Here is a 20,727-nt window from a genome sequence, read left to right as displayed (position 1 = left end):
AAACACAGACCAAAGTTCAGAAAGAAAACTCTTTTGTATACAAATAGTGTTGTGGTTTTTTTTAAAAGAGGACTTAAAGAAAAGAGGGAAAGGGCAGGAGATTCAGGGCTCAGTTTTCCCCTAACAATGCCTGCTGGTGCAAAGTTTCCTTTGGTTTCATTGAATGCCTACCTGCCAATCTTCTTGTATCCTTAGATGAATGAACTCTTGTGTTTCTTTTTCGACTGATAGGTGATGTTGCAGAAGTGTCGTATGTTCACTCAAATCAAAACGTGGTTGGTTCAAGCAAGGCGGAAAATCAGATGAGTCGGTGGGCGGTGCAAGACGTTTTTGAACTGCAGCAGTTTTCGCAGCTCCCTGCAAATGTAGCAGTGCGCCCTGCCAAGGTAAAGAGAAGGATTTGTGGAATGTTTTCTGTTTCTGTTGTTGTTGTTGGTTTTCGACCTCAGTTCCTTGGACAAGGTGCCTCCAACAGAGTCCAAACAAAGCGCTTGCTGCTATTTTTGTATCAAGGGAGCTAGGAGTTCGGTGGATAATACGTTACAAAAGATAAAATATATTTTCACTGGGAAATATTTAACGGACATCCCAAGGATGATATGTTGTGTACCTTTGTTTGCAGTACATTTTTTTTAAAAAAAACTAATATTGTAAAGCACATGCTCTGCTTTCCTTTGGACCACATCAGCGAGACCAGGGTCTTGTCATCTGGGCAGCCCAGGACCTCCATGCAGGCTGCCCAGGCTTGCGCCCTGAGGAGGCCACTTTGGTGCTGCTAACACAGCAGTTTGACTTCACCCCCAGAGGCACACGCCATTGTCTCTTGAGGCAGACGGATGTCAACAACAATATTGTCAAAAAAGCATACCATTTCCCTATTTTTGTTTGATAATACATGCCAACTTAGAAGCCTGTCTCCTATGCATGTGTTGCTTAATTTCATTAATGTACAGTCATAACTCGGGTTGAAGTAGCTTCGGGATAAGTATTTTAATGTTGCGCGTTGTGGCGACCCGGAAGTAGCGGAGTGCGTTACTTCCGGGTTTTGTCGCTTGCGCATGAGCAGACGGTCAAAATGACGCCATGCGCAGAAGCAGCGAATCACGGCGCTCAGACGCGGGTTGCGTTCGCTTCTGGATGCGAACGGGGCTCTGGAACGGATACCGTTCACATCCAGAGGTACCACTGTATATATTTAAGCACACATCCTCCTTTGTCTCTTGGCTTCTATTTCCAGTTTAGGATTTATAGGCCACAACATTACAGTGATGGTAGAAACTGCACCGGACAAACGTCTTCCTTCTGCACTGCTTTTACAGACACAGGAGAGCTCTCGGTGTCTGACATGGCAGTCATATGCTACTTGACTCCCTAACCTAGAGCCTGAAGTCCTTTCTCTCAATCCCTCTTCCCCCTGCCCCCTAGATTCTCTTCTCCTTTGGTTCCCTTTCTTCTGAGACATCCCTGAGGTCAGCTTTCAAGTCAGAGAAGCTTTTAATCCCAGCCAAACTGACAGTTACCATCTTTCACAAAAACTGCATTGTAAAACTTTTCTTGTTCCCAGAGCAGTTCACATGTTGATGGAAATATCAGGTTGTACCCAATGGAGTTTCCCCATTAGGTGCAAGGACTTTCACCTGCGCAACAGGACTTCCGTCCCTCCTCTCCTCTTGCACCCTGTTCAGATCTGCTGGAGAAGGTTTGGAGAAACCCACTAATAGATTGGGTGGTGCTGCACCAGTCAAGAAGAGGAATTCTGTTTGTGTAGGTGGAAGGTCTTGTGCTAGTGGCACAACTTTGTTGGATACAACCTGTTGTTACTCTCCCCGAATTGGTTTCAGAGTCTTAACTGTCACAAGTGCCATGTCGTACAGATTAAAGAACCAGTATCTGCCCTTAACAATAGCTTTTTATGAAGAAATTAAGAAAGCGTTTCCTAGCAGAGAGATAGAGTGATGAGGAAAATCTGACCTACTTAATTTCTTTGTCAGCTATTGTCAATGGCATGGAAACACAGCTAGAAAGAAGTTGGCAGTCGTACTTTTCCCATTTACACATTCTTTGTGTGCTTAAGCTGTGTGTAGGGTTGCCTGTGGAATGGTTTCTGCATCTTCAAAAGCTTCAGGGAAGGCTATGACTGGAAAATCTGTAGCTTTCCCAGATTAGGGATTCAGCGTTGGGGAAAGCGGCATCTGTTTCATTTTGCAGGGATAGAGTTTTTGCTGACAGGACTGGCGTGTGGGACTGATAGTGACACATCCAATGAGGCAATTCATCTATTTCCTCCTCATGGGCCAATACTAAGAGCAGATCCACACAATGCATTTTAAGCACATCTGTCACTCATGTGAAGCACACAGCTTTTACATTGCGCCTGTAGTTTAAGGATGTTTGGAATTGTAGTTTTGTGAGGTTGAAATTACAGTTCCCAGCATTCTTTGGGGGAAGTCGTATGCTTTAAAGTGTTTGCTGAAATGCTTTAGGTATGTGCTGTGGATCTGCTTTTTAAACAACTATTTTGTACCTCTATCCCACCAGAGATTTATATGTGCAGTGTGTGTGTGTGTGTATATATATATATATATATATATATATATATATACCGTATTTTTTGCACCATAACACTCACTTTTTTCCTCCTAGAAAGTAAGGGGAAATGTCTGTGCGTGTTATGGAGGGAATGCCTACGGGTGGCATGCCTACGGATTTTCCTCCTCTAAAAACTATGTGCGTGTTATGGTCGGGTGCGTGTTATAGAGCAAAAAATACTGTATATATATATATATATATATATATATATATATATATGCACAGTATAAGATTTTTAAGATTTATATGTGCTGTATAAGATTAATTATACTGTATGATATTTATTTATTTGACTTGTTAGCTGTTCACTACAAAATAGTCTCCAAATGATTTATAAGCCAGTAATATGCTTTCATTGCTGTTAGTAATGTATGTTAGTTAGTAGTTTTTCTAAATTATAAAAAATATTAATGCTCAAAGTAGTATAAGTATACAGATATATCAGCTCTATAGTCACACACAGATCCCTGAAGGCTCCTACAGGTTTGCAAAAGCTCACAGAAGAGAAGAAATGAGAATCTTTTTTGAAGATTTGCTGCCCCTCCAATCTCTGACCCGGACTCCAGTTTTTCCTTTGTGACCCAGCTGCTATCTGAGCACACAGTCCTCATTGGGACCATCCGATCTTCCTCCCCTATCTTGCTATCTCTATTCATGATCCTGCCCACTTAGTTCACCAGTGCATAAATACACCAGTGCAAGAAAACCTTTAAAGCTACGGTGCATCATTTCTCAAACAATGCCTGTGCAAGCCACTTACATTGCGAGGCTGCAATATATGTTAACCTTATTTGTCCCAGAAACGTGGGGGCTAGCTGGCGAAAAGAGGGTGAGCCCCCTCCGCGCCAGCCCTAAATAGGGCAGACACGGCCGGGATTCCTCTGCTCTCGCGGGGGCTGAAACCAGCCCCCGCTCACGTGGGGGGTGGGCGTGAAGCCCGCAACCCCACCTCCTGGGCAGGCCGGAAGTGGCTTTGCGAGGCTGCAATATATGTTAACCTTATTTGTCCCAGAAAGTGTTAAATGCAGGGATAGAAGCAGGAGACAACAAGGTAATGGTTGTTAAGAATCATGCCTTGCCAGCACATGGATTGGCACCACATGCACCACCCCGTCTGTGGAGATGGAGTTGCCAGATTCTTGATGTGCATTAGATACTTACTTGGACAGAAGTCTGAACAGGAAATGGAACCTCAGGGCTGTTGGTGGTGAAATGCCTAGTGATTTCATTTACTGCCTTTACCACATACTTTGACAAAGCCATTAATCTTTCTGCAGTCTTTGACTGCTATGTCCTCAGTGTACGGCTAATTTTCATGTGCGCTGTTTAATTGCTGATGATTCATATATATATTTTAAAAAGACTACACTTTCTCTCTGCTTTCTCTCGGCCTCTTATCTTTTTCTGCTGGCTATTCACTTATTCTTAATGGACACAGTCTAAGAGGAAGTTTGTCTTCTTTCGGTTCCACTGAATGAAGTGGGTGGGCAGCTTAAGCCGTCTGCTTTTATATACAAACTGCTTTTACATACAATTCATGTTTTTCAAAAAAAATATCTTGGCTCGTGTTATAAGCCCGTCGCCTGGCTCTCTTCTAGCGCGGAGCCCGCCGCCCATACCCGGCGTATAAGACGACCCCCGACTTTTTAACCTCTTTTCCGGGGTTAAAAAGTTGTCTTATACGCCAGAATCTACGGTATATGCGATTTCACTTAAACGTGTGGTGCCTCGGAACGTAACTCCTGCATAAATGGGGAATTGCTTGTACAGTACTAAAAGCAGCATAGTGTATTGTTTGCTGCAAACTCTGTTGCATAGCCTAAGGATTAATGGACCAGGTTATGGGAGGGATTTTTCTGATGCATAGTTTCCCGGGGGTGTGTGTGTGTGAAGCAATTTTGATTTGTGTGACTCCTGAAAGTTTTGAAATTTCAGATTTAACACTACATTAATAAAAGGACTTGTGGGTGTCCTTGCCTGTATAAGCTGTTTTACGCAACGGGAAATTGTTCTGAACCCTGGGCACTGAAAACTGAACACGGCAATCTCTGAACCGTGGTGGGTTTTGTGGTCTGGAGGATTGCCCAGTTGAAAATAAACTTAAATTTCATCTGTAGCAGATTCTCCTTTAGGTCATGGGAAGATGCTATAAACTTCACTCTGTCCCTTATCAGCCGCCCAGAGAGGGGAACTGTCCTTTTGCCGCCGCTCCAGGCAGCCTTGCAGGGCCCCCCCCTTTGTGGTCCAACACCCCCGGGACACTCCGGACGGTCCTGGCCGCCCCATTGTGAGAAAGGTGCTGGGCTTTGCTTCACCCCCTCTGCCCCGTTCAGATTGTGGGTGCCTCAGCCCTATACCAACCGAGCTGAAAACACCTCAGGCCAATAGAGTTGGTGCCTCTGTGGTGGATATCAGATCAATTTCAGATGATCTTGCTTCAGTTTCTTTCAGCTCTGCTACTGCTCCTTCTGCAAATACTAATATAGTGGTACCTTGGGTTAAGTACTTGATTCGTTCCGGAGGTCCGTTCTTAACCTGAAACTGTTCTTAACCTGAAGCACCACTTTAGCTAATGGGGCCTCCTGCTGCCACCGCGCCACTGGAGCACGATTTCTGTTCTCATCCTGAAGCAAAGTTCTTAACCTGAAGCACTATTTCTGGGTTAGTAGAGTCTGTAAAGTGTATGTAACCCAAGGTACTACTGAATATTGTTAGGTATGTATGTTTCGTCATTATTTGAGGAGGTATATCTAATTTGAAAACATTTCAAGGCAATAATAATAATAATAATAATAATAATAATAATAATAATGGCTGTTTCCGTTCAAAATTGAATAGATGGGAGCAAAATGGAAGAATACCCTTATGGGGTAGAGTTAAATAAAACTGGATATATCCTTTCTAATTGAAGTGTGCCAACTAAAATGTTCACTAAATATTTGTTAAGTTTTTATTTCTACTTTGCTTACATTACAGCTATGTTGGGGGGAAAGCCATCGCATTCTGGCTGCTCTGAATATTGGGTGTTCCAGGTTTATTTCCTTTAATTTATTTTGCTTTAAGGGTTGTCTGCATCCTTTTTTGAAAAATAAAAAGCTCCAACAACATAAAAGTAACTTGAGCCTTCTGGAGTCAGGGAAAACATCCTCTTCTACTGTTTCCAATCTATTTTGAATTGGATGTCTGGGTTCCTTATTTGATTCCTTAATTAATTTATGTGTTAATTGGCAAAAACAGCTTCTGTGAAACAGCCTAAATAAGAATTCGAAATTACTGGTTTCTGGAATGGCCCTTGTTTGGCTCCTTTGAACACTATGTGTAAGAGATCCTCTTTAAGCAATACCCACCCATCCCTATCCTTGGTAGCAAAAAGGAGGAAAAATAATTGTATGAAAAGGAACAGGATACATTTGAAAGGTTTGAAGAAATAATATTCCGCATTAGAATTAATTTGCTTTTTAAAATACTTTACCTTGGTTTTATACGGAGGCTCTCCCCCCCCCCCACCAATTGCTTGTTTTCAACTTAAGTTTACTTAAAGTTTTACTGAAAAGGAATATACAAAGACAGCCATTGAATGGAGGATTAATCACTATGGCAACTGAAATGTGGTGACTGAAAAGGGGGAGGATGTATTCTCCCCTCAGCTTCCTGCCAGCTGTCATACTCAACCTTTGCGGAGTGAATCCAGTCCAAAATATAGACTATGACCAGCCCTAAGAAACTATATCTGTATTTTTATAAATTGGTACAAGTATCGCACTATAAAAGAAGACTTAATCCCCTGAATTGGTTGACAGACACTTGGCACTCTTGACAGTGTTTTGACAGAGAAATAACAGGATGCTTTGTAGTAAAACCTGGATTAATGGTAAACCCCTCTTTATGTTATTGCAGTGTGGTGTAAATGAGGGAACTAAGCATTCTGTCAGCCTGGGGTTCAACGACGTGCCCTTTCTATGCCCAGTGCAGGTTTAAGGGCTCTGTGGAGTACTGTAAATACAAAAGTAGTGTTATTAAGAACCCTTTGTGCCACTTGTATTTTGTATTACATAGGTATTTTTCATAGGTCATGTAAACAAAAGGATTTCTGTCAGCTGCAGTAGATTTGAACGCAGAGCATCTGTGCAGATCTTAGGTTCGGCCAAGAAAGCTGAAAGAGGAATCACAGCCCACAGGTTTCCCAATGGTCTTTTTGGCCCATGACAGTGAGTCAAACAAGAAACAAAAATAAAACACAGCACAAAATCCCCACAATTGAACATCCCAGTTTCACTGCACAACAAATAGCTAACCTGTAGTATCTTTTAAGTGATACTGTGGGAGTTTTTTTAAATGGTTGGTATGGTGAAGCCACTCATGTTTGCTAGAGGGGCTGTTGTGCTGATGTTTAATCTGATGCTGTGTGCTTTGGCTTTTAATGTCGAACTATTTCTAAAAGGATTAGAATTTGGAGATGAAGCCTTTTCTGAACTTCAGTGATGGTCAGGACTGTGGTGCAAACAAGTGTTGCATTAATAAGTGCAACTCTATACTTGGGTCTTTGATGGGCAACCAAACAGATTATCATGTCTCTGATAATCTAGCTCAATGCGAGGTGGTTACTGGGAAGCAGAAGCTGTTACCAGGAGTCAGCAAACTTTTTCAATAGGGGGCTGGTCCACTGTCCCTCAGACCTTGTGGGGGGCTGGACTATACAGTGGTACCTCGGGTTAAGAACTTTGGAGGTCGGTTCTTAACCTGAAACAGTTCTTAACCTGAGGTACCACTTTAGCCAATGGGGCCTCCCGCTGCCGCTGCGCCGCTGCTGTGCGATTTTTGTTCTCATCCTGAAGCAAAGTTCTTAACCCGAGGTACTATTTTTCGGTTAGCGGAGTCTGTAACCTGAAGTGTCTGTAACCTGAAGCGTCTGTAACCTGAGGTACCACTGTATTAATAAACGAATTCCTGTGCCCCACAAATAACCCAGAGATGCATTTTAAATAAAAGCACACATTCTACTCATGTAAAAACATGGTGATTCCTGGACCGTCCACAGGCTGGATTTAGAAGGCAATTGGGCTGGATCCGGCCTCTGGGCCTTAGTTTGCCTACCCATAGAGGAAGATTTGCCCTTGATTGACCTGTTGCCTTATTACAAGTGCACCCCTGAATCTGTACTATGCAGAGGATCAGAATTTCATTTAGAAGAAAAGAGTTTGGATTTGATATCCTGCTTTATCACTACCCTAAGGAGTCTCAGACGTGAGTAGCGCTGTGGGTTAAACCACAGAGCCTAGGACTTGCCGATCAGAAGGTCGGCGGTTCGAATCCCTACGACGGGGTGAGCTCCCGTTGCTCAGTCTCTGCTCCTGCCAACCTAGCAGTTCAAAAGCACGTCAAAGTGCAAGTAGATAAATAGGTACCGCTCCAGCGGAAAGGTAAACAGCGTTTCCGTGTGCTGCTCTGGCTCGCCAGAAGCGGCTTAATCATGACCCGGAAGCTGTATGCCGGCTCCCTCAGCCAATAAAGCGAGATGAGCGCCGCAACCCCAGAGTCGGCCACGACTGGACCTAATGGTCAGGGGTCCCTTTACTTTTAAGGAATCTCAAAGCAGCTAACATTCTCCTTTCCCTTCCTCCCCCACAACAAACACACTGTGAGGTGAGTGAGGCTGAGAGACTTCAGAGAAGTGTGACTAGCCCGAGGTCACCCAGCAGCTGCATGTGGAGGAGCAGGGAAGCGAACCCGGTTTACCAGATTACGAGTCCACTGCTCTGAACCACTACACCACACTGGCTCTCTATCCATAGTTGAGTATAGTTTGAGTTGATATGAGAGTTTGGTGCTTGTAGAGTTGGAAAGGACCCCAAGGTTCAACTAGTCCAACCCTCTACAATGCAAAAATCTCAACTAAAGCATCCATGACAGAAGGCCATCCAACCTCTGCTTAAAAACCTCCAAGGAAGGAGTGTCCACAACCTGTTAAGAGAGTCCGTTCCACTGTTGAACAGCTCTTACTGCCAGAAAGTTCTTCCTGGTGTCTAGTCATAAACTTGTAGAGTTGGAAGGGATCACAAAGGCCATCTAGTCCAAACCTCTAGATTCTGGGAATCTTTCAACCAAGGTGGGGCTCAAAGCTACAACCCTGAAATTAAGAGTCTCATTCTCTACCGCCTGAGCTATCAAAATCTTCTTTCTTGTAATTTGAATCCATTGGTTTAGGTCCTAGCCTCCGGAGCAGGAGAAAACAAGCTTGCTTCATCTTTTAGATATTTTAAGATGGCTATCATCTCCTTTCAGTCTTTTCCAAGCTAAACATACCCAGCTCCTTCAACCATTCCTCATAAGGCTTGGTTTCCAGACGCTCGATCATCCTGGTTGCCCTCCTCTGCACACATTCCAGCTTGAAATTATGCCAATTCTCAATACAGTGGTACCTCGGGTTAAGAACTTAATTCGTTCCAGAGGTCCATTCTTAACCTGAAACCATTCTTAACCTGAGGTACCACTTTAGCTAATGGGGCCTCTCGCTGCTGCCATGCAGCCATCGTGCGATTTCTGTTCTCATCCTGACGTAAAGGTCTTAACCCGAGGTACTACTTCCGGGTTTGTAAGCCGAGGTACCATTGTACTTGATTGTCACTTGTGAAAACGTTCTTTTTTGGACCCAGAAATCCTGCATCAACAGACATTGCTGGTGGGTCTGTTTAGTCAGGTGGATTTTATCTAGAAGGCTGAGTAAAGCTACTTCAAGGGCAATTCATGATACTGTCTTTACAGCAACTTTTTTTTGTTACCCTCCAGGCAGAAATTTTCTAACAGTTGATTTTGTGAAAAGTTTCTTGAGGCAGGGGGAAGAACACAAAACTGTTTTAGACACATTTAGAATTGTTTTTGTCCTTTTCCAACTATGGGTGCCATCTGGGTATTTATTTACAGTGAACAGTATTAGTTTTACCAGTAATTTTGTTCCATTACAAACACAAAATTTGGCTATTTTCCAAGCAGACTTAAAAAAACCCACCTTTTACATTTAAACATACGTGTTGGTCAAAGCATTTGCTACTGTTTAATGAATGAGATGAATAAATGAACATTCTGATGTTTTAAAAATCTTTGAAAGGTGATATGCTGGTTTGTTTTCCATTAATACCATTATTAAATGTTAATACCCCTGTGATTTCTGCAGTGGCTGATATAAAACTATGTGGATCGGGAACTGGAGTCCCCAGGTCAAAATCCAGCCCTAGATTGCTAACCTAGGGGGAAAGCAAGTATGTGAGGGAAGTGATAACTAAGAGATTTTTTGAACCCCAACTTGCGGGATAGATGGAGTTCAGCCAACTCCCTGTTTAGGGAAGTTTTTAATGTTTGATGTTTTATCACATTTTTAATATTCTGTTGGGAGCCGCCCAGAGTGGCTGGGGAAACCCAGCCAGATGGGCGGGGTATAAATAATACGGTGGTTGCTTATCCTTCAGGATGCGAACACGGCAAACCTGGAAGTATTTTTCCGGGTTTTGCCACACGTGCATGCAGAGAAGTGCTCTACTGTGCCACGTGCATGCGCAGAAGCGCTCTTCCACCACGCATGCATGTGCAGAAGTGGTCCCTCCGGTTGCAGAAACCTCGGGATCTGACCGGAGCTCTGGAACGGATCCCATCCACAACCGGAGGTACCACTGTAATAATAATAATAATAATAATAATAATAATAATAATAATAATAATAATAATAATAAATAAACAACTCCTCCCACCCCCTCCTCTAAATGTCCCTCCCATAAAGCTAGTTGTATTGGTTTGGCTCTGAAAATCTCTAGTGAAAAAGGAAGACCCCTAACCAAGGTAGATGTAAAAAGTTCTGAACTGTATTGCATATATCTTCTGATTACGCCTTGCTGGGTCACCTTGCTGTTGGTGCCGTTATTCCTTTGAAGAGTTACATTGGTGAGGCAAGCATTACCATGACCCTTCATCTCTCTAGGTTTCCAGACAGTTGCAGGAACATGATAATGCTTAGCTCACCGCAGCCAGAGGCTATAGACAGCACCCCATCTGTGTGGCTACAGCTGCCATACCATAAGCTCCATCCTTTGCTAAATGTCTGCATCCCCTATGAATTGACACTGTAGGGGCTGTACCCTTCTATGGGTTAACAGGGATACCAGGGCAGGTGGCTGGGTGAAAATAGAACCAGGGAATCAAAAAGTGAAGTTTGCTGTGGCACAGCAGACAATTTAGGCAGCGGTGTAGCTAAGTGAAATTTGGGGTATGTGTTTGTTGATCAAGGAGACTGTGGGTTGCAGCCTATAGCCTGGACCTTCTGGATCGACTGCACTGAAAAGGGGGAAGTTGAAACTGTTGGTGATGTTGGTACACAGCTTAGTAAATAAATATTTTGAAATGTGTGATATGCAGGGAGATCTTTGAAGGCTGCTCAGAAACTGCAATTGCTATTTAATGAAGTATGTTATATTACTATTGGAACATGTAAGCTCCAGGAAAAGCCTTTGCAGACACTGGGCTACTCCTGTCAGACTGGTTTTGCATTCTTACCATTCTGCTTGTTTTTGTTTTAATTCTATGATGTCGCTTAGTTTGCAGTGTTCGGACTTCTTACAGTTAATTTTATTGTATTTTAAATTTTACATACTTTTTATAGTTTTATTTTAGGTGACTGTTGTTGTTGTCTTCATTATTTTGGTTTTCATTGCGCAGGTTGCTTTGAGAAATCTGGGTGCAAAAACAGTAGGAAATCAGTCCTGCCTCATTTGAAACATCCCCTAAAATGATGTTACTCTGCAATCTGAATTATATTTTACCAGCCAATATTTATTAACTTTTAAAAATTATTCTTACTGTAATTGTGCATAGCGTATTTTTATGAATGTACAACTTATTACTATTTAAATAAATGTGATAATAATAATAATAATAATAATAATAATAATAATAATAATAATAAATTGTTTTTGTACGCTGCTTGAATGCAGCCTGTTGTGGAAAAGTGGGGCATAAATGAGACCATAATAATGAAGTGTACATGACCAGTTTCTCAATGACTAGCTCTACCTCTCCATCTCCCATTTTAGAAGACACCCTTTTTTGGTGTCAGTAAACTAACTATATACTGAATACAGAGACAGTTGAAAGTGATGGTTTTTCACAGAGCATTTTTTTGACATGTTTGGGCTCCAGGGACAAGTTATCACTTATTAAAACATAGCAGTCCGATTTCCTAATAGAAATATCAAACAGCTGTTGAGGGACCTTGACCTTAACAACTCAAAAAGGCCACATCTGTCCCCTGTAAAAAAACCCAAACCCAAAACCAAACCTCAGCTAGGAGCATAGGAGAAAAGTTAGGTGAAAAACGACTAACATGTTATATTTCACATTTGGTTTAGAAAAGCAGGAAGAGTCCGTGGGAAGCTTTCTCAAGGAAGAAGAACACCAAAAAGGATAATTCAGTAAATGAAACCAGCAAGCCTTCAGTACTTTACATTAGACATCCTGTCTGTCAAAAGAAGAAGGAGGTTCACCGAGTTGGCTCCATTGCCTTCCTGGTTGGAAAAACACCCCAAAGAATCCGCAGGTAAGAATACAATTTGCAAAAATGACCTCCATTTCTGTTTTTTCTTAGTTTGCTTTATATAAACTTTAGCTTTCAGTGGGGATTATTAATAATGTTATGTTTAAAAGCAGTATTGTTTTGAAGCCTTTGTGATTTTAAGTGTAACCTTTTGGGAATAAACAACAGAAAATATTGTGGAAAGACAGCAAAACGAGCAGTTCTGATGGTGCATTGCAAATACCTTCAGTCAGGTTTGCTCAGCTTTCCTGAGAAGTTAGAGCATGTCGGTTCTTCTAGTTTTCTATTAGAGTGATCATGTCTAAAACATAATATTGATGCATCCTGAAATTTTTCCACAGTAGTTTAGTGTTGCTGGAATTGTGTCCTCCTTTTAATGGTTGGAATTGCAATTTTTAGAAGAACTTTTATTGTCTAGCCAATAAATGGGGGGAGGAGATGAGGAAAAGTCCCACAGGAATGAGTCCACTGCTGGGACTCATTAGGTGAATCTCATCTCATGTTTTTGCAAACCATGTTATATCAGCTTTTTGTAAACTAAGGCTTTGTAAACCATGGCTTGGCAATAATTCTGAATTCTCTTTTTTCTGGACACCTGGAAATGAGTGTTACTGATTCATGTTGTAAGATATCCATCCATTTTTTTGTTTATTTTTTTACATTATTGGGATAATTAGTTATGCTTTGTTTCACTGATGGCTGTAGGAAACAGTTTGAAGAAATGGCATCTCATTTTCAGAAGGCCTCAGTGGAAGAACTTGCCAAGCATATTATCAAAACTACATCAGAAGAAAGGCAGAAAATGCTGAAAATTTTTTACAGTGCTAAATATCCAGAGTTAAAGGACCTATTAAAAGTTGATGTTCCAGTATCTGTTTCAGAAGGAAGTGAGGAAGGAGATGTGCACAGAACCCCGTTTAGAAAAAGAAAGGCAATTTCTAAACGTGGAAAATCAAAGTCTGAGTCTTCAACAGATCTCTGCGGCCAAGAAAGACATGACGCAGAAGCAAAGCAGTTTCAATTTCATCCCTTCATACAGGCTGCTGTGTGCCATAATGTGGAAGATAAACAATTGCCCACTGTCGTTACCCAAGATAGCGTTAGTAGGAGAAACAGCCAGGCATTCAAGGACTTTATGGCATCTGACTCATTAAGCAATAAATCAGGAATAATTGAGGGGCTGTCTGCAAAAGGACAGCCAAACTTGAAGGGGATGGAGTCACCAAGAGAACCCTTTCTGTCTCCACCAGAAAGCAGACATGCTCAAATGTGCAAGAAAAGCTCTTTCGCAGACATGCTAGGAGACATCTCTATTTTAAACGACCTCTTCAAGAGCCATGAAAATAGACCAACAGAGGCACCTAGGAAGACTCTCTCAGGTCCTGCAGAAAAAGCACGAACTCGGCCAAAAGACTTCTGGGACATGCTGAATGAACCGAATGATGAGAGCCTCGAAAAACTCACAGACGTGGCAGCCATAGAGAAACTGTGCGAAAGAGCTTCTACAGCCACTTCATCCCAGAAGAAAGAGGATGACGAGAAGTCTCTTTGGAAGAAAAATGACAATTTTTTATGGAAAAGATATGCAACTGACACAGATGACAAATCTTTGTCTGGCACATGATGTCTAATTTCGAAGAAAACAAGAGGAAAACATCCACAGGTGTTAACAAAAAAGATCATTCCTACCCACCCCCCTGGAACTGGCCCAATGAATTTGCAAGCTTCTTAAGTGCTCTTCCCGCCAGTTTCCTTCCCCCTCCTTTCACAACTCCTTCAAAAGAAAGGTTGTTTTCTTTTCTCTCTCGAAAGAAGGAAACCTCTATGTTTTGAAGGAATCGTGAAAGGAAAATATCCTTGAAAAGAGGCTGAAGAAATACAAAACACATTGCATTGGTATTGCGAATAAGAGCGGGTTGCTCTTACAGCACCTGTGGAGATTTTCCTCCTGTTTGGCTGTTGACTTGTGAGTGCTCTTGCTTCTGGCTCCTAATTCAGTTTTAAACAGTTAAACTAGGGAAATAATGTTCCAAAGCCGTGAGCCTTCCCCATAAGACAGTGCAGCACCCATATCAGAGTCCCGTTAGAGTCCCATTTCCCCTGCTTGTCTGCACACATGAAAACTCTGCCCGCCTTCCATATTCCCATCTAGATCATCCCTTCCATTTAGTCAAGTTACTTGTGTCCATGTAAACACACACACACACACACACACACACACACACACACACACACAAAACGATCCCTCTATGCACAGGACTTGCAACATCATGGGTTGAACGGCCACATTCTTTTTATGTTTCATTGTAATTTGTTGGCCTCTGTACACTCCAGCATTTTTGTCATGTTTTCTGTCAGCAAAGCAGTGGCAAAAGTGTGGGATTTAACCAGATACCTGATTGGTACGCCTCTGAGCTACTGGATTAACACTAGGACATTTTCAGACATCTAAAAAAAACAACAAGCGAAGTTAATTGTTGCAGACACTTTGGGATTAATCAGGATTGCTTTGTCCCAAACGTTGTGACATCTTGAAAAGTTCTTGTTTGATGATGAACTAGTTTGGCAGCTGCTGAGCTGATAGCATAAGAGGCTCCTGCGAATCTATCAAGTAGTATGTATCATCAGACAACACAAAGTTAGCCTGGAGGGGGTATTGAGTAAGAAGAGGTAGCTGTACTCTGCTACTTTGTGATATCTGAAACGATTCTGAAAGATAGGGCAGTTCCACTGGGATCGTTTATACAGCAAGGTGTGTAACTTTAGCAATACAAGCCTTGCAGGCATGTCTCATTTCACACCTGCTGGAAACTAAAACTTGAATGTATCAGTGTATGAAAAAAGCAGTATGGTAACCAGAAACCTGTCAGATTTTATTGGGGGATACAAACTTTTAATGCTAGTGTTTTAAACTGAGGACTTAAAAAAACACATCCTTACTGTACATATTTTTTCATCCTAATTTTAAAAGAAATGCACATTTTATAAAGGTGATTTGTGATCCGACCTGCCACTACTTGCCACAATGGGATGTGTTTCCACCCATGTGATGTCTGGGTGGTTGATAGTGTTTGATTTGTTTCCAATCAGCTTAAATCACAAATCATCATAACAGGAGAGTTTAAACAGTTCTGGTACATCCGTTAACTGCATTTGGCATTGCTGGGCACTGGTTGCCAGATACTGCAATGCAGTGATGGCCAAACTTGGCCCTCCAGCTGTTTTGGGACTACAACTCCCATCATCCCTAGCTAACAGGACCAGTGGTCAGGGATGATAGGAACTGTAGTCCTAAAACAGCTAGATGGCCAAGTTTGACCATCACTGCTGTAATGTGTTTTGTGAAACATATGCACAAGCCTCATTTAAATGAATGAAAACTGCATAGCAGCCTTTGCTTGCTGTTTCACTTCACCGTGCCACTTTCTTGAATTAATTACAATTGGCTAAGTGCATAAGCAATTGGCTAAGTCCACATCACTAAATTGAATTGCCAAGTGGTTTTGCCAAAAAAATGATGAAATTTCAGCTTGGATGAATTTATTGCAAGCATTTTGTCTGAAAATAAAATCCTTTTACATACGATACCTCACGTGTGCAGCTGTGAGCATTTATAAAATCAGTAATGTATCATTGGTTCTTCTGTGCTTCACTTCCTTCAAAGTACATTTGTAGAACATGCTTCTTTTGGGGATTGATTTGTACTGTCCCTTTTGATGAAATTAAGATGGTAGTAAAAACTAAGGCAAATAAGCAAGCCCTCGGCTCCCCAATCTCTCTCATTGCCAACAAAAGCTAATAAATGAATAGATAAAGAACCTAATCATAGGGACGCGGGTGGCGCTGTGCGTTAAACCACAGAGCCTAGGACTTGCCGATCAGAAGGTCGGCGGTTCGAATCCCCATAATGGGGTGAGCTCCCATTCCTTGGTCCCTGCTCCTGCCAACCTAGCAGTTCAAAAGCACAAAGTGCAATTAGATAAATAGGTACCACTCAGGCGGGAAGGTAAACAGCGTTTCCCTGTGCTGCTCTAGTTCGCCAGAAGCAGCTTAGTCATGCTGGCCACATGCCCCAGAAGCTGTATGCCGGCTCCCTTGGCCAATAAAGCGAGATGAGCACCGCAACCCCAGAGTCGGCCACGACTGCACCTAATGGTCAGGGGTCCCTTTACCTTTACCTTTAAAGAACCTACCCACGTGATGCTGAAACAGTAACCTTGCCCATGCATTGTGTAAGACAGGGGTCATCAAACCTTTTCAGCAGGGGGCCAGTCCCTCAGACCTTGTGGGGGGCCGGACTGTGTTTTGAAAAATAATAATGAACAAATTCCTATGCCCCACAAATAATCCAGAGATGCATTTTAAATAAAAGGCCAAATTCTACTCATGTAAAAACACACTGATTCCCGGCCAGATTGAGAAGGTGATGGGCTGCCCCCGGGCCTTAGGTTGCCTACCCATGGTCTATAACATTTCTGTCTCACATTGAATGTAACTGATCTGTAAAAAGGACTCTATGAACTGAAAGCAGAGGCACTGTATGTACTTTTGTAACCCAAGAAAATCTTTAATAAAAACAATTTTTAAAAATAGCTAGATTTGGATTTTTTCCCCCAAAAGCAAGAGAAGAACCTTGCAAATTTGGAAGCTCACGTTTGCCTCTTCCATTATCAGTATTTTGCCTGCAAAAGTATTCTCAGCCTTTTAGATTTTAATCTTCTGTGTTACTATATTTACTTATTAAAGCTTGTATTCACCCTCTCAATAGCGGTGAACAGGGTGAGTTAGAATTAAATAATTGAAAATACAATAAATAAATAAAAATCTAAAATGCTTGCAAGCCTATAATTAAGCATAATGGAGTAGTGTTTGTTTTAACTAGATGGAGTAGAGCACCTCATAATTAAGTTTCTTTAAAACTTTTTAATACCCTTTGTTGACAATCCCTTCAATGAAAAACATCTCTATAGAGTTCTACTAAAACAAACATTTGCTGAGGAAAGCTAATTTCTTGTACTGAGAGGCACTTTTCAGTTTTATGAATGGCCTGCACTGTGGATAGATTATCATTACATCCCACGTAAGTTATTTAAGACAATGAAAATCTTAGGTTTATTGCCAAAGAACTATGACCCTGTTGCACTCCAGGCCACCCAGCTTCCCCATTAAAAAGAGTAAGAATTCCCTGGGGCCTCTATCAGCTAGTCAGGAGACAGTGCAGAAGAGAATAGCCTAGGCTATGCCATAGAATAGTCTCCAGAAGACAAGGTGATGTGTAAAAAGCTTTTTGTGAAAGCTTGCAAACAGGTGGTCAGTCACATCCTTTGCCAACCTCTTCAGATATAAGCTGTGCTGGCTACAGACAAAAGGAACTGTAGAACAGGGGTCAGCAACCTAAGGCCCATGGGCCAAAAGCGGCCCGCTGAGGTCGTTTGACTAGCCCACGAGCTGCCCCCGAACTGAGCTGCCCACTTGCATGCTGCGGTAAACCAGCGCGGTGCAGGGACTCACTTCCGCAGCGCCGGAAATCGCATCTGTGCATGTGCAGACGCCAAAAATCGCAGGTCATGTGCATGCACAATCCGGTCCACGGATCTCGGCAGGACCGATCCGGCCCAGGCAAGATAAACCTTGCTGACCCCTGGTCCAGAACATATAGAAGGCACTAGGTTGGCAAAGCCTCGATTGTCCTTTCCATAGACTTTCAGGTAGGATACAACCTCAGTTTGTTCAATTGTATGAAAATACCTTTGATTCCAAGCGCCCTGGAACTCGGACGTTTTGGCTCCCAAACGTTGCAAACCCGGACATGATTGTTCCAGTTTGTGAACGTGCTTTTGGAACCTGAACATCCGACAGGGCTTCCGCGGCTTCTGTTTGGCTGCAGGAGCTTCCTGCAGCCAATCAGAAGCTGCAATTTGGTTTTCGAACGTTTTGGAAGTCGAACGGACTTCCGGAACGGATTCCGTTTGACTTCCGAGGTACGAATGTATATGTTCAAGTCCTCCTGCTAATGTCTTGTTCCAAAGGCATTGCTGTGTGCAGTGCAATCACTTAGTAAGAAACTAGTCCTTTGTTGATTACAAAATTACTATAGGGGCAACCCCACATTTATGGATGTTCAATCTTTGTGCAACTACACATACACACATCAGACCAAACCTGGAAGTGGCCCAAAAACATCACAAAAAGGCGTGGGGGAGGAATGTGGTGTTTGCAGGCTTCTTCAATGGTATTTAAAATATATGCGATTTCACTTTAAAATGTGGTGCCTGCGTAAATGGGGAGTTGCAGCATAGTGTCTTGTTTGCTGCAAATTCTGTTGCATAGCCTAAGGATTAATGGACCAGGTTATGGGAGGGATTTTTCTGATGCATAGTTTCCCGGGGGGGGGTGTGAAGCAATTTTGATTTGTGTGACTCCTGAAAGTTTTGAAATTTCAGATTTAACACTACATTAATAAAAGGATTTGTGGGTGTCCTTGCCTGTATAAGCTGTTTTATGCAACGGGAATTTGTTCTGAACCCTGGGCACCGAAAACTGAACACAGCAATCTCTGAACTGTGGTGGGTTTTGTGGTCTGGAGGACTGCCCAGTTGAAAATAAACTTAAATTTCATCTGTAGCAGATTCTCCTTTAGGTCATGGGAAGATGCTATAAACTTCACTCTGTCCTCGCAGTAGACATAATGCATTTTAGTTTGCTAAATATCGAAGTTCAAGGTAGTTGGCACCAAACAACTTCAAAAATACTAATTTCACATCAGTTTCGTGCATCTAGCAATATGCTGAAAACATACCTGTTTACACAAGCAAGTACAGCCAGGATATGTTAATAATAATAATAATAATAATAATAATAATAATAATACATTTTTATTTATACCCCGCCCTTCCTGGTTCAAAAACCGGGCTCGGAGCAGCTAACAACAAATTAAAAACACTTAATTATAAAAGCAGCATAAAATACAGTATAAAAACATGAATAACAATAAAATTCAAAAATGAAAAATCAATTTAGGGGAAATAAGCATTAGATAATCCCCAGGGCTAGCTGGCTGAATTGGTCCTACTTGGGACAGCGAGGAGGCCAGGGGAGAATTAGCTGTGGGGTCTCATGTTTTCTGCCTTCAGTTTAAAATGGCCTTTAGAAAACTACTATTTCTCTTCTAGCTTAATGCCAAGATATATATTTGTGCTCCCCGCCCCCCACCGTGTGTCCACATGCCGAAAAGGAGGGCATGCAACAAATTCTCTGCAATATACAAAGTGGCAGAGCAGATGCATTTGCCCTGGCCGCACATAACCAAATTCTTGTGGGATTCAAGTCATTTCCTCTTTGGAAGTGGCTTCTTGAGCAGGAGTTTTTCTATGGCACCCCTAAGAGGTTAAAAAGGGATTAGGCAAATTCATGGAGGGTAAGACTATAAATAAGGGACGCGGGTGGCGCTGTGGTTAAACCACTGAGCCTAGGGCTTGCGAATCAGAAGGTCGGCGGTTCAAATCCCCGTGACGGAGTGAGCTCCCGTTGCTCTGTCCCTGCTCCTGCCAACCTAGCAGTTCGAAAGCACGTCAAAGTGCAAGTAGATAAATAGGTACCGCTCCGGCGGGAAGGTAAACAGCTTTTCCGTGAGCTGCTCTGGTTCGCCAGAAGCGGCTTTGTCATGCTGGCCACATGACCTGGAAGCTGTACGCTGGCTCCCTTGGCTAATAAAGTGAGATGAGCGCCGCAACCCCAGAGTCGGCCACGACTGGACCTAAAGGTCAGGGGTCTCTTTACTTTTATTTCTGAATACAAATCCCAATATTAGTTTTAGTTAGATGTACACTGCTGTATAACTCATGCATGAACTATGTGCAACCTGCTGTGGATTTGTTGTGAGCTCCCGTTGCTCTGTCCCAGCTCCTGCTCACTTAGCAGTTCGAAAGCACGTCAAAGTGCAAGTAGATAAATAGGTACTGCTCCGGCGGGAAGGTAAACAGCTTTTCCGTGCGCTGCTCTGGTTCGCCAGAAGCGGCTTAGTCATGCTGGCCACATGACCTGGAAGCTGTACGCCCGCTCCCTCGGCCAATAAAGCAAGATGAGCGCCACAACCTCAGAGTCGGCCATGACTGGACCTAATGGTCAGGGGTCCCTTTACCCTTACCTTTAAGACTATAAATGGCTACTAGACATGATGGGTTATACCATGCCTCCGTGGTGTGTGGCAGTAATGCTTCAAAATGCCAGTTGCTACAAACCTCAGGAGGGGAGAGTGCTCTTGCACCTGGGTCCGGTTTGCAGGATCCCCAGGCTTCTGGTTAGCCGCTGTGGGAGCAGGATCCTGGCTACGTGGGCCATTGGCCTGATCCAGTAGGCTCTTATGTTCTTGGGTTAAGTAGACATAGGGACCCGACTCCATCTCCATCATTGATAAAGCCCTACTAAAACCCACAAAACTCCTAAACAAGTACAGTGGTACCTCGGGTTACAGACGCTTCAGGTTACAGACGCTCCAGGTTACAGACTCTGCTAACCCAGAAATAGTACCTCGGGTTAAGAACTTTGCTTCAGGATGAGAA

General features: G+C 42.6%; 1 protein-coding gene across 7 annotated transcripts in view; it reads left to right on the top strand.

Annotated features, from left to right (window-relative positions):
• Positions 1 to 15,753, top strand: part of ERCC6L2 (ERCC excision repair 6 like 2) — a 57,546-nt gene extending 41,793 nt beyond the window's left edge. For 6 of the 7 annotated variants that reach the window (XM_083464755.1, XM_083464756.1, XM_083464757.1 and 3 more), the window contains 3 exons: positions 232 to 386; positions 11,982 to 12,169; positions 12,872 to 15,753. In XM_083464755.1, coding sequence (XP_083320881.1) covers positions 232 to 386; positions 11,982 to 12,169; positions 12,872 to 13,790 — 1,262 coding nt within the window. In that variant the 3' untranslated portion in view covers positions 13,791 to 15,753. The remainder of the gene's footprint in view (positions 1 to 231; positions 387 to 11,981; positions 12,170 to 12,871) is intronic. The other variant, XR_014516918.1, reaches the window with a different exon arrangement.
• Positions 15,754 to 20,727: the final 4,974 nt, after the last annotated feature.

The sequence above is a fragment of the Podarcis liolepis genome (genome assembly GCF_965112155.1).
Source record: "Podarcis liolepis genome assembly, chromosome: 11".
NCBI lineage: Eukaryota > Metazoa > Chordata > Lepidosauria > Squamata > Lacertidae > Podarcis > Podarcis liolepis.
This window is presented reverse-complemented; position numbering and strand designations above follow the sequence as displayed.